The following is a 12832-nucleotide window of genomic DNA, read 5'->3' on the forward strand; positions in this document are numbered from 1 at the left end:
CTTTCATCCTGTAGTAATAAGAGTGTACATCACCAACGGGTCGTAGCACAGCTGGTAGCACGGAGCTGTGGTGACCATGAGGTCACGGTTCAAACCCCGCCATCTGTTGGGCGACTTTCGGCCTTAATCCACAAATCCGGTCGAGCAGGTCAAAGGCGGGTTCGGTATACTTGTGATAAAAAAAAAGTGTACCTTGTTGCAACTTAAAACTAATTGATATTAGTAGGCTCGTAGTCATGCTCCCCACGTCCCCAAAGAACATGCACTTTAGGTTCGACACGAGTTTTAATATAAAATTGATAAAGTAAGAGAGAGGTAGAAAGAAAAAATAATTAAAGTATTGTCAGTTGAGAATGAGTCTCACTTTATTAAAGAGAAAAGACTTTCTAAAATTATAAAGTGCATATTCTTGTGGGACGGACTAAAAAGGAAAGAGCGCATATTCTGTTGGGACGGAGGGAGTAATACTTAAATAGTTATATAAATGGTTTTATTTATTTTTTTGTAGTATTTATTATGAATCCCTTTTTACATAAATATGTCATATTTATTTTATATTCAATTGTCAATATCCTCCTTAACGTGAATTTTACAGGGATTGAGGTTTTTTTAATCAATATTGACTAATTCTATACTATAGTAATTTGTAGTTATTTTCATGTTTTGATATACATATATCGTTGTGTCAAATAGAATTTCAGTCCACCGGTCCATCAAATTTGAAGCCTATACATACTAGTATTAGATTTATCACTTTTTTGTTTCAATTCAAATATATTGATGGATCGGTTAAGTTTCAATTCATGAGTCGACGACCCACTATGATACCATGCTAGAAATTCACATGGTACTGCCTTAAAATTAATTAATAATAAGTGGAGTAGAATTTTAAATTTGTATTGATTTTGCAAAATACTCTATCTATTTCTAAATAAATAACCTAAATCATTTGGACATACGAATTAAGTAAGTTAAAAATTATATGTAAAGTATTGATATGAATCATACGATCCATTATAATTAATAAATCTTTTGTTTGCAAAAATTCCATTTTTACAGAATGTACCCACTTATAATTAGACAGTCTAGGAATGATGAAGTATAGAAATAGATAGCTTACAGGAATTACATAACCGTGCAAATATAAATATTTTATTTATATCAGCATAAGTGTAATGGATAGATATATAAATATGAAACTTTTGTAATTGAAATCATTTATACATGACTTATGTAATCACAATTTGTCTATTGTGATATAACTAGATACTGTACAGCCTTATCCATAACTTTATTCTATTTGGCTCATTGGTAAATCCGTGCTGGGAAGTTTGATGTGGCGCGGTTAAAATTCACAAAATCCAAACAAATCTATGATTGATTTTTTTACCAGTCTCAGCTTCCGGTTTCCTCAAAGCAGTAAGCTGCCAACTCATCCGTTACAATCCACGTACAAATTCGATTAACGCTTACACCGCAAACCGCCAAAACCACCACCATTCACCAATCATCTACCGGATTTTCTCCGCTTCCAGCCGCCGTCGCCACCGCTACCGGTAATAGCTCATCTATCTCACTGTTTTTGCCATAATTTGGATTACAGTGGTGATCTTATGCTGATTTGCGATTTAATTGATTTGAATCGCATTGCTTGTGCGTAATTAGCGCGCATAAATATCACTTTCTGCAGACTCTCATCGAACTGCATTTTATAAACACTTTTTATTTTCTGATTTGGACTTTTATGAATTTCAGCGTTGACGAGTCAGTTTAGTGTTATAATGGAAGCTTCCGTGTATACCGTCAACACAAAATCGTGCTTCAGCCTCCACAGCCGCGGGATTTTGACGAGATCGACGATTGGAGTAGGATGCAGTGTTCGCGCGACGAAGAGGAACAACGCTTTGAGGATTAGCTGCGGTGGTTCGACTTCAATGGGGAGAGCGGGAGGTAGTGTTCAGAGTTTGTTCGGTTCATCGGCCAAGGCTAGATTAGTCAGAGCTCAAGCTTCTGGTTCGTAATTTTTGGTTGATTTCATGTTTTTTAACACTTGCAAGGAGTAGAAATGTTGCTATTGTGTGAGATGCAGTTGGGGAATCTAACATTGTTGTAGATGCCTTAAACTAGGGAATGGAAATATGGATCAGTGATGCTACTTTGTTGGTTTATTAGTGTTTTCTTACACTAACAATCGTGCAGAAGGAGATATTGAGAATGTCGCCCCTGTGAAAATCCCGGTGAAATCGTCTGGTTCTGTGTTGCCGTATGTTGGTGTTGCTTGTCTTGGAGCATTTCTATTTGGATATCATCTAGGGTATGTTCTTTTGTTAGATGATTTTTTGAGTAAAAAAACTGGCTAAATTCGCCGTTCTTGCATTCGCAACACTTCCATGCTTGAGCGAGATACAATTTTGTATAGCGTTTGAGTTAGATTTTCGGAAGCTTATTTGTTTTGATCTATTGTAACATTTCTTCTTCAGAGTGGTTAATGGAGCTCTCGAGTACCTTGCTAAGGATCTCGGAATTGCAGAGAACACAGTGCTGCAAGGCAAGTTGTTGTTGAACTCTTCTTTTACTTATGAGGTCCATTTTGTAATTGATTAATAAAGGGTTAGAAAGATGATCAGAAGAAGGATAAAGGTGCAATCTAGGATTTAGCACACCTAATTTCTTTTCCTTTCTTCACCCATTCTTATTCCTCCTTTTCACTCCAATAATCCAATGAGGGATAATGTAATAATGAATTATTGGTGTGATAATATTATCCCTCATTGAAGTGAAATGGAGGAACAAGAAAGTGTGGAAATTTTCTTTTCGTTATTTTCCCATGAAAAATTTACAACCAAAGAGAATGCACCCTAAATGACTTAAGGGATAAGGAACTGAGAGCATATATCTAATTGATCAGAAGTGAGTGATCTCTAGAGTTTTGATTTATCTTCAGCTTAATAAATGTAGAAAGGATGTGTGTGCTTAATCCTGTAGCTCCAATCTGCAACCTTCTGTTACTGGCATCTGAAGTACCTTACATTGTCGATTCCTTTTGAAAAGTCATTTCGACTGTGCTGGAAAGATCTTCGCTGTGGCTGTCTAACCTATCAACCTTTTATGCATCCTACAGATTAGACCCGTAGATTGATGTATCTTAATAAGATTATACTGATAACACTAGCCTGATCAGCAGGGGTTGGTTCGCTGTTGATGCAGTATATGTTGTTTTTTGCTCAGGATATGTATGATTACCAAATACCTACTCACTCTCATTATACAGTTGCTATTCTTGTTTGGAGAGCTATTTTGGTGGGTATGGATTTTATGTTATTATATGAATCAACCATTGTGCCTTTTGTTTCTTTGTAGGCTGGATTGTTAGCACACTTCTTGCTGGTGCCACAGTTGGTTCGTTTACTGGAGGTTCATTGGCAGATAAGTTTGGGCGAACAAAGACTTTTATTTTGGATGCAGTTCCACTTGCTGTAGGAGCATTTCTTTGGTAAATACTTTTAAATGGAGGATACAATTTCTTCGATAATATTTTTAAGTGGGGGGTTGGAAAACAATGCTTGAAATTTCTTCTCATTGCAGTGCCACTGCCCAGAATATAGAGACAATGATAATAGGTCGGTTACTTGCTGGCATTGGGATTGGTGTTTCTTCTGCAATTGTGCCACTTTACATCTCTGAGGTACCGATTTCTCTTAATTCGCATGTCAATGTTTTATATTACTAGATTTTACATCCCTAACCCTCTTTCTCTTGCCAGATCTCACCAACTGAAATCCGAGGTACACTTGGATCTGTCAACCAGCTATTTATATGTATTGGGATTCTTGCAGCATTGGTGGCTGGTCTACCGTTGGCCGGGAATCCTCTGTGGTAAATAATTATCCTTCCCAAATTCATTCTTAACAGGAAATAGGAGTTCATACTTGACTGGAATAATTTGCGTAAATAGATAATTTGACTAAGGTTGTCTTCCAACTCCAAGATATAGCCAATATTTTTTTGCTTGTACAAATGGAGTCAAAAGTAGTCTGCAATTTTCCAATTGATCTAAATTGATTTCATTGACTTTCTTTCTTTAAGTTGTTTTATGGTTGCTTGCAGTTTAAAAAAACTCAAAGATGATAACAGTGAATACTTTTTATCATTTGGAGTATCACCACAGCATCATGAGCTTGTGGTCATTTATTTATTGTTCTCTTTATTTATCTGAAGCAACATGGTGGCTCTCATATTGCCAGCTATGCATGATGGGCTTCTCTAGAATGAAAGAGCATCAATTCCTGAAACTTTTGTTAGCAAGCGGATGGATTTTAGTATATGTACCTGGATAACATCAATCTAATCTAATTTTCTGTAGTGTCTCTTTATTCTTATCTGGTATAAGCTTCTTTACTTTGATAGAGGCAATTAGAATTCTCTACCCGTCTTGACTTTATCTAAAGGTGGGGTAGGATCCTATGTTTGTTTTCAGTACCATCTTGTTGTATTTGAATTCATATAGGATCCTATGCTTGTTTTCAGTACCCTCATGTGTATTTCAATTCATAGACACCCTGAGAATATATCTGGACATAAGCCCAACTAAAATAATTTCTGAAGTATAAGACCATTTACTGGTCTAGAATTTGGTGGTTTCAAAGGAATTTTGCCAGTCATAAGTTTCTTCATTTATGAATCTTATATTGTTATTCATAGGTGTAATATGATTTTTAATCTCTCATATATCTAACTTTGTTCACATGAAGAAGATTATCCTCGTACATTTTGACTGATTGTCTTATCTCTCTATCTCTCTCTCTACCCTTGTATTAGGTGGAGGTCAATGTTTGGTGTTGCGCTTATTCCATCTGTTTTACTCGCACTTGGAATGGCATTTTCTCCTGAAAGTCCACGATGGCTTTATCAGGTTTCATTGTGAACTTGATTGCAACCTCCATGCTTCTGTGGCTGCCTATTTGTTGTGATAGTTTGTAGATAGTGCTAAACAATCCCGTTTTGTGTTTGCAGCAAGGAAGAATTTCTGATGCCGAAGTATCTATTAGAAGGCTATATGGGAAAGAAAGAGTTTCTGAGGTTATGAGGGATTTGGCTGCAGCAGGACAGGGTTCCACAGAACCAGAAGCAGGCTGGTTTGATCTTTTCAGCAGCCGTTACTGGAAAAGTACATCTTTCCATTATTGATTGTTCCTTTTGACCTCATTTAAATTAATCAAATATGGTTCTGATTCATCAATATTGTTTATGGATATTGGTGGTCTCTTTTTTGTAGTCCCAATCACTGATTGCACTCTGAATTATAGAAACTTAAATAATGATCTCTTGGGTCGGCCGAAAACTAATACTCGTCACATGTTTCCATGTAGTTGTTAGTGTAGGTGCGGCTCTCTTCTTGTTCCAGCAGCTTGCTGGAATAAATGCCGTTGTTTATTATTCAACTTCAGTATTTCGCAGTGCTGGAATAACATCTGATGTTGCTGCCAGTGCTCTTGTTGGAGCTGCAAATGTATTTGGTTAGTCTTTATATTAAAATCTGTAAAAGGTTGGGTTGTTTAGGGCCGCAAGTAATTTTCCTTATTGGGTAAATCTTCTTCTAGGCACAACTGTTGCATCCTCGTTGATGGACAAGCAAGGACGCAAGAGCCTTCTTCTTACAAGCTTTGCTGGAATGGTATGTTTTAGTTTGTAGGATTCCGAATAATGAGCCTTTTCTGAGTATTCTTCAAGAATTACGACATAAGCTCTTTGGAACCACCCTGGGCCCATGGATTTGGGGGGGGGGGGGGATTAGGTACAACTTGCTTTTCTATTTGGCATGAGTTCTTGCTTTATCAAAATGGTTGACTCAAGTTGCTAGAAGATTCAATTGACTTTTCTTCTAACAACTTATGGTAACTGGTTCAATGGAACTGGAATGAAGCAAAGTAAGTGGCCAGTGTTACTGCTAGTGCTAGGTCATTGTAATGCTGTAGGCCAACTCCGATTGAGACCAAGATGTTGCCTTCCAGTAGTCCTTACTGCTTACTTGATATAGTTATTTCATGATGCTTGTGCTCTTTGATCTGTCCGATAATGACAACAAAAACTTGGAGCAATCTGAAAAATCTGTTGCTTTGCACCATATGGAAGTTATCGCTGGAAGTTGTATAGTATTTTGTAGGTTTCTTGTTAGATTCTGCCTCAACTTGAAACGTGAACATCCGAAACCCTATGCTGCATGAACTTGAATTATTTATTGAACTTTGCTTGTGCAAGTATTTTTTTTGAATACGTGCTCTCCACTGTCTTGCTTTAGTTATTTCCCTTGTTTTGAATGATTATTTTTATTGATTTTCTGTGAAAGGCTGCTTCGATGTTGTTGCTTTCTTTGAGTTTTACTTGGAAGGCCCTGGCACCATATTCAGGAACACTTGCTGTTCTTGGGACAGTTCTGTAAGTGATCTTTTCTGGCAGCTCATGTTTATTGTATTTGTTGTAGTGATAATGCTGTCTTGTAATCAACATGTCTCTTTTTTTGTCAAACAGCTACGTATTATCTTTCTCTCTCGGTGCTGGTCCTGTGCCTGCTCTCCTTCTTCCAGAGATCTTTTCATCTCGAATCAGAGCAAAAGCAGTGGCATTATCTCTGGGCATGCATTGGGTAAGAGATTATTTAAGGAAATGTTTTACTTTGTTCTTTTATTTTTCCATATGCTTCAGTTTCACATTGGAGCAGCCTCTGCCACCAATAAGTATGAATAAAAATTTTGGTTTAAAGAATAGGATTGTCGCGGTATTATAAGTAGAGTTTCATTGAATTTTGTGGGTGAGCATGTCGACTTGCTCTAGTGCACATGTACTCTTATTTAGATGTCTTATCTACTGTTTAGGTTTCAGGAACTACCACTTTGTTGAGATTAGTCATACAAAGATCCTATCAAAAAATTTGAAAATGAGAGGAAAGGGGAATTAAATGACCCAACTATATTTCCAACATTTTTTATTGATTAAGTTGTTTATTGGATGATCTAAACGTTAGATGCCTTGACATTTGCTTCTGCCGTTCTACATTGCATATGCTACTAAGAAGATGGGACCTAAAATAAGAATCATAACCCTGAGAACAGTTTAGGACAAAAGATAAAACATACAAGAACTTTAGAGAAAAAAAATTAATGGATATGCTGAACAAAGAAAGCATGAATTTGCTAGGTTTGGATGAAATGTTGTTTAATTAGACGACTCTGAGCTTAGCTAATTGGGACTAGTTGTATATGTGCCTCAATGTCTTCATGGAGACCGAGCCACATTAAGCACCTCATTATGTAGCCATTACCCATACAAAATACCAAGGCCAACTTAAATTAGTTGTATCATATGGCACGTTAAAAAATAAAAACACTGACTATTCTGTAATGGCACAAAGTCAGAGTTTTGAATAGTCTGTTACTTGGGGTTTATCTCCTGCTATATGTTAGGTAACCATATTTCCGACATTTACAGATATCAAATTTTGTGATTGGGCTCTACTTCTTGAGTGTTGTAACTAAGTTTGGAATCAGCACGGTGTACCTGGGATTCGCTTCTGTGTGTCTCCTTGCAGTTATGTACATATCTGGCAATGTCGTGGAGACAAAGGGGCGCTCCTTGGAGGAAATTGAACGCGCTTTAAGCCCCGCTGTTTGACACATTTTTCCTAGTATGTATTGTGTGTTAACTTTTTTTTTTTTATTGTAGTAACTTAAGTTGTTTTTATGCCAACTCCAGCTAGGACTATAGAGGAGTTTGACGTACATGGAATGGACAGAGTTGTTCACTTACATTTTGAATAATATAAGCTCCCTTTGGTAACATGGAAATGGAACTGGAATTGGAATTTGAATAATATAAGCTCCATTTGGTCACATGGAAATTGAAATTGAAATTGAAATTGGAATTGGAATTGGAATTGGAATTGGAATTGAAATTATATTTAAATAATTGGTAGTATGAAATTGAATTGAAATAAATTGTGCACACACTATATGCATACACTACACACACAATGCACTATGTATACATACAACACAACACTATATACTTCCTCCGTTCCATAGTAATAGGGGCGTTTTTCCATTTCCTCCGTTCCAAAGTAATAGTCATTTCCCTTTTTAGTAAAAATCAACACATTTTTACATACCTACTTTACTCTCTCTTACTTTTTTCTCTCTTCATCTCTACCTTTTTCATTTTCCACTTTATTCTCTCTTTACTTAACTCACCTAATACAATTTTTCTTAATCTCCGTGCCGAAAAGTTTTGCCTCTATTACTATGGAACGGAGGGAGTACATACTACCCGTGCAGGTATTCGACATTCATTACCTGCAAAAGTCGGGATGCAAGTCAGGAGCAGGTATCATATTTAAGAATTTTACGAGTATCATGTACACATGAGCCGATACTCATGTACCCGAATACCTATACAAAATTTCCTTAATTAAGGAACTTATCAGTTATCAGTGATAAATGATTAGGACTCAGGATTATACGATTTCTATAAAATAAGCTCTGTATATTCTTTTTGTAAAACTTGGTCTCCATTTATTGGCATAATGATATCTACATTTTAGACAAAAAAAACATTATCCAAATATGAGTATTTGCATACAGTACACACACAAATATGGTAAGATTATGGTGAATCCAAATCTTGTATAGGCCAAATGTGATTTATCACATCAAAAAATGGATACACGAACATGCAAATCTAATATATACACGAACATGGCATCACATGAGTAAAATTGTATGATTGACAATTGTAAGCATCCAAAATGTGGACCATTAAAATGCTGACAATGCCAAAAGGTATGCATCTCACCAAACATATGCGATTCACTTTGTAAAGCTTGATCTCCCTTTACCATTAGTTGAAGACTGGCAGCCATTGATAAAACACCACAAACACGAAAGAAGTAAATCACATACTCGTCTTTGGAGCTGAGGAAGATAACCTTGTATAATCGACACAATCTCTGCTGCATCCCCCTCTCTTAAAAACTCCACCAAATACCGGAAGTAAGATTGATTCGCATAAAAATTTGCGGTGGCAATTTCACATGTTGGACTTCCTCTCCCACCTCTCTTTCGTGTCCAGCCTGCACAATTTGTAAAAAGAGCATTTAAATATAACTGAATAATCTCAAAGGTTAATACACTTGTATCATCAACTGATGCAGGCATCTTTCATTTCCTAATTCAACCACTATCTTCCCCGATTGTTAAATTAGCATGATAACAGACAAGTAAATGTGAAAGCGAGTCTGAGAATACCCCCAAAACAACTTCTGGCGGGTTTTCACAGCTGCGTTTCTTGCTACATTGTCTACTTCAGACGATACATTCACCAGTCTGTTGTTTTCTGGTTTCAAATCAGCAGTGCCATTCATAGTAGGTTTACTTGTTTCTTGATTGGAGCTTTCCTGAATTTCAACCGGCTTCTTGTGGGTTTTCCCTTTCCCTTTAGCTCCTGCATATCTCCAACAATCAGAAACCGATCAATGAACGTCGAAGAAGCACAGAACAGTATATACCTTTGTCTTGCTTGTGTATTTTAGATTTGGCTTTGATTTGTAAACGCCTCCTGCGCAATTCCTAACAATCATAACAAGAAAAAAGAACCTGGAATCACTGCTTACCTTACAGAGTAACCACACATGAATATGAATTAAAAACAAAACAAAAAAAGGAGAGAAAACCAATGAACTCAATTCAATTTCAACACAGTTTCATCTCATGTTCATCAATTTAACCAGATATATCATTTTGGAGAAATATGTGAATGAAAATCAAGACATCGGTTACTCTATTCCCAACTGCATCTTTTCCATTGATAGAAATTAGATAATTGTAAATGCCTACTCATAATAAACAAATAAATATGAATGTTGCTACTTAATTATGAAGATGGAGTCTCCCAGGATCAATACACAAGTAAACACAACAATAAGGAGATTGCTGATCAAAACCTATTGTTTTGTAGGGTTTGCAGTTTAATACAAATTGAAGAGAGGGATTGAAAGAGTTGATGGGGAACCTGAAATTTGGAGAGCTGCGATTCAGTAATTCCAGATTTGGGCTTGAAATTGGGGCGTAAACACGCCGCTGAGGCTATAGCTGCTTCTCTCCTTTCGTCTGCTTCTTCTCGGCTCTCCCTTTCCATTTCTCTGACTCTGCAATTTTCGAACAGATAGAGGATGAAGAGAGATTGTTTATAAATGAGAGAAATTATTTAATTTTATGTGAATAAATAAATAGTATAGTACAAGTTATTTTTTTTATATAAATAAAATAAATATTTAAATTCTGTGTTCAATATAATAATTTGTCCTATTAATTTTGAAATGTAATTGTACTAAAATATCTGTATTCCCAATTAAAACGGAAAAGTGAAAATTTTAATGGTAAGAAGATGATTTAAGTTATTATCATGATTGAATTTTTAGTGTAGATTAATTACCTAAGTGGGTTCGATTTCCTAAATAAAATAATATATCAAAATACAATCTAGGATCGAGTTGTGAGATTATTTTAGTCACATAAGGTTTGCTATGACTAATTATCCATGATTATCCATTTAGAATTGAATGATGAGATTGAATCTCATGAACTAAATACACTAAAAGCCCCCGCCATAGATCCCCCGTCCAAGAATGACAAATTTATTTTGAAGGTAATTAATATTTATTTTTCCTATCAAGAATATCACATAGATAAAAGTAGTATAGCACCTGTTAAGTGCATGAATAATCTTGAGTTCTTTCAGATTATTTACTGCTGCGTGCCTCAGTTTTCCTCTTTCAATCATGGACTATCATTCCATACCTCCGTCATCTACAATACCAATGAAGAGACATGGGTATACTGAAATATCAATCAAAATTCAGAATAAATTTATCACAGAACGTGTATTGCTCGTCTAAATGGGATCTCTGACACAAGAAGTAGCACAATTATATTGGAATTTATACATATATTGTAGCTTTTGGTATTCTACTTAAATGACTTTTAGTGATCCATATAAATTAAATTAATAATAAATCACTCGTAATTATTTGGACCTTTCAAATAATTTTAGTAGATGAAATTTAAAGATTCAATAATAAAAAATAGTAACGCCAGCTTAAATAAAAATTATGATAACTTTATACATGCATATGAAGCGAGTATCATTTTAAATATTTATAAATTTGAGGCAAAATTTTAAATAGTTATTAGTTATAGACCTTTTGAATGAATTAAAAGAATGTAGAGTTTGATGTAACTGCCAATCATAATTATTTAGCATCTTATTGCTTTGCCATATTATAAAAACTGCAAACTAAAATTAATCCTACAGCCTACAGTTACAAATAATTATTGGTTCCACCATCAAATCAAAATAAAAATTAAAAAGTATTAATTGGAAAAAAAACGCATTAGTTGGAAAGAAACTCCTATTGTCATCACACAATTTAGTATTGAAAAGTGATGAAACATTTCATCGCTATAATTTAATTATAATAAATGACAATAACACTCCCTAAAAATCATTCATTTGAGAAGAATTCCAAACACTACCAAATCTACTATAAATATCAATCCCAAAATGTCATTCTCTAAAAAGGTGCGGATCTATAAATTCCTACAGAAAGCGTTGGGGTTTGTGGTCATGCACAGCTGTGAACGTATGCATGGAGCGTCAGATGGAGGTGCAGGGGTGCAGGGGAAGCTTATCATGGAGATGCAACACATGTGATCAAGATTTGAGCTAGAGTTAGTTGGTTAGCTTTTGTAACTAACTCGGTGTAGTTCTCATACACCCGAGACTTAGCTTAGTATATAGAGTCAGTTTTGTAGCTCTTGTTAGTTAGTCAGTTGTATTCTCTCCTTCAACTTTGTAGAATAAAAAATCATTGAATAAAGAAGAAGCTCTTCCCCCATTCTTCTCTCTCTCGCTTGCTCTCAAAATCAAGCAGTAGTTATAGATCTACAACAATTGGCGCCGTCCGGCGGAAATTCCGATCAATCCACATATTCAGATCATGGCTGCGCGGCTTGAAGCTGAGAAATTCACCCAAAAAAATGATTATGGTCTTTGGAAATTAAAGATGCGTGCGGTTCTTGTGCAGCAAGGTCTAGCTGAGATATTGAATCCGGTGGATGCAGATGAAAGCCCACAACGTTGTCGTTCTGTGTTTGGGAGATAAGGTGCTGAGGGAAATTCAATCGGAGACTACAGCTGCAGGCATTTTGAAAAGGCTTGATGAAGTCTATTTAGCAAAGTCCTTGGCCAATCGCCTCTACATGAAGAGGAGGCTTGTTGTATATATTAGAGTGGACTCTTATTTGGGCTATGTTATTTGTTAAGCCCGGATGTGATTAATTGGGCTGAGCCCAATTACTTACCCTCTCTCACCAGATGCTGCCACGACCCTCTCTCTCGGATGCTGCTTTCCAGCCGTTGGATGTAGGGTTGTGTGTGTTAATTGAGAGAAGGCTATGCGCCGTTCTCATTATTCACTCTAATCTCTCTCTCCTCTTTCGATTCAGTGCTTCTCTCTCTTCTCTCTTCTTCTACGATGATCTTCCGGCCATCTCTTGGTGATCTTCCATGGTTCTCTGATTGGTAGATCTGTTGTGAGTGCTGGTGTGAAGCAATCTCTTCGATTGCTTGTTGCTGGAGAGGAACTAGGTTTTGTGAGAACTCGGAGGTTGTGCGTGGAGATTTGTTCGGTGGAACTTGATCTGGTGTGAGGGGTTTCTCTGGTGGAGGTATTGGTGGTCTGAGGGTTAACTCTATCCAATCCATCTGTGCTCCCTTGGGTCTA

General features: G+C 36.2%; 2 protein-coding genes across 4 annotated transcripts; one reads left to right on the top strand and one right to left on the bottom strand.

The window, feature by feature from the left end:
- The first annotated feature begins 1395 nt into the window (after positions 1 to 1395).
- Positions 1396 to 7833, top strand: LOC125201473 (plastidic glucose transporter 4-like). Its single transcript, XM_048099601.1, has 14 exons — positions 1396 to 1556; positions 1756 to 2013; positions 2200 to 2314; positions 2481 to 2548; positions 3361 to 3493; positions 3586 to 3685; positions 3764 to 3876; positions 4819 to 4912; positions 5014 to 5167; positions 5370 to 5516; positions 5601 to 5674; positions 6347 to 6435; positions 6529 to 6643; positions 7486 to 7833. Exons 2-14 carry the CDS (start codon positions 1782 to 1784, stop codon positions 7666 to 7668), a joined length of 1617 nt encoding a protein of 538 aa, XP_047955558.1. The 5' UTR covers positions 1396 to 1556; positions 1756 to 1781; the 3' UTR covers positions 7669 to 7833.
- A 380-nt stretch (positions 7834 to 8213) lies between these two features.
- Positions 8214 to 10192, bottom strand: LOC125212837. 3 transcript variants are annotated; one of them, XR_007174781.1, is made up of 5 exons: positions 10060 to 10192; positions 9557 to 9617; positions 9297 to 9492; positions 8845 to 9121; positions 8214 to 8345 (listed from the first exon to the last, which is right to left on the bottom strand). XR_007174781.1 is itself a non-coding variant. In XM_048113111.1 (4 exons), the coding sequence occupies exons 1-4, from the start codon at positions 10183 to 10185 to the stop codon at positions 9079 to 9081; spliced, it is 426 nt and encodes a 141-aa protein (XP_047969068.1). In that variant the 5' UTR covers positions 10186 to 10192; the 3' UTR covers positions 8633 to 9078. The 3 variants fall into 3 exon arrangements, 1 of the variants encoding a protein (XP_047969068.1); XR_007174782.1 differs by having other exon boundaries at positions 8229 to 8345; positions 8978 to 9121; XM_048113111.1 differs by lacking the exon at positions 8214 to 8345 and having other exon boundaries at positions 8633 to 9121.
- Between the last annotated feature and the right edge of the window lie 2640 nt (positions 10193 to 12832).

The sequence above is a fragment of the Salvia hispanica genome, chromosome 1 (genome assembly GCF_023119035.1).
Source record: "Salvia hispanica cultivar TCC Black 2014 chromosome 1, UniMelb_Shisp_WGS_1.0, whole genome shotgun sequence".
NCBI classification, from domain to species: domain Eukaryota; kingdom Viridiplantae; phylum Streptophyta; class Magnoliopsida; order Lamiales; family Lamiaceae; genus Salvia; species Salvia hispanica.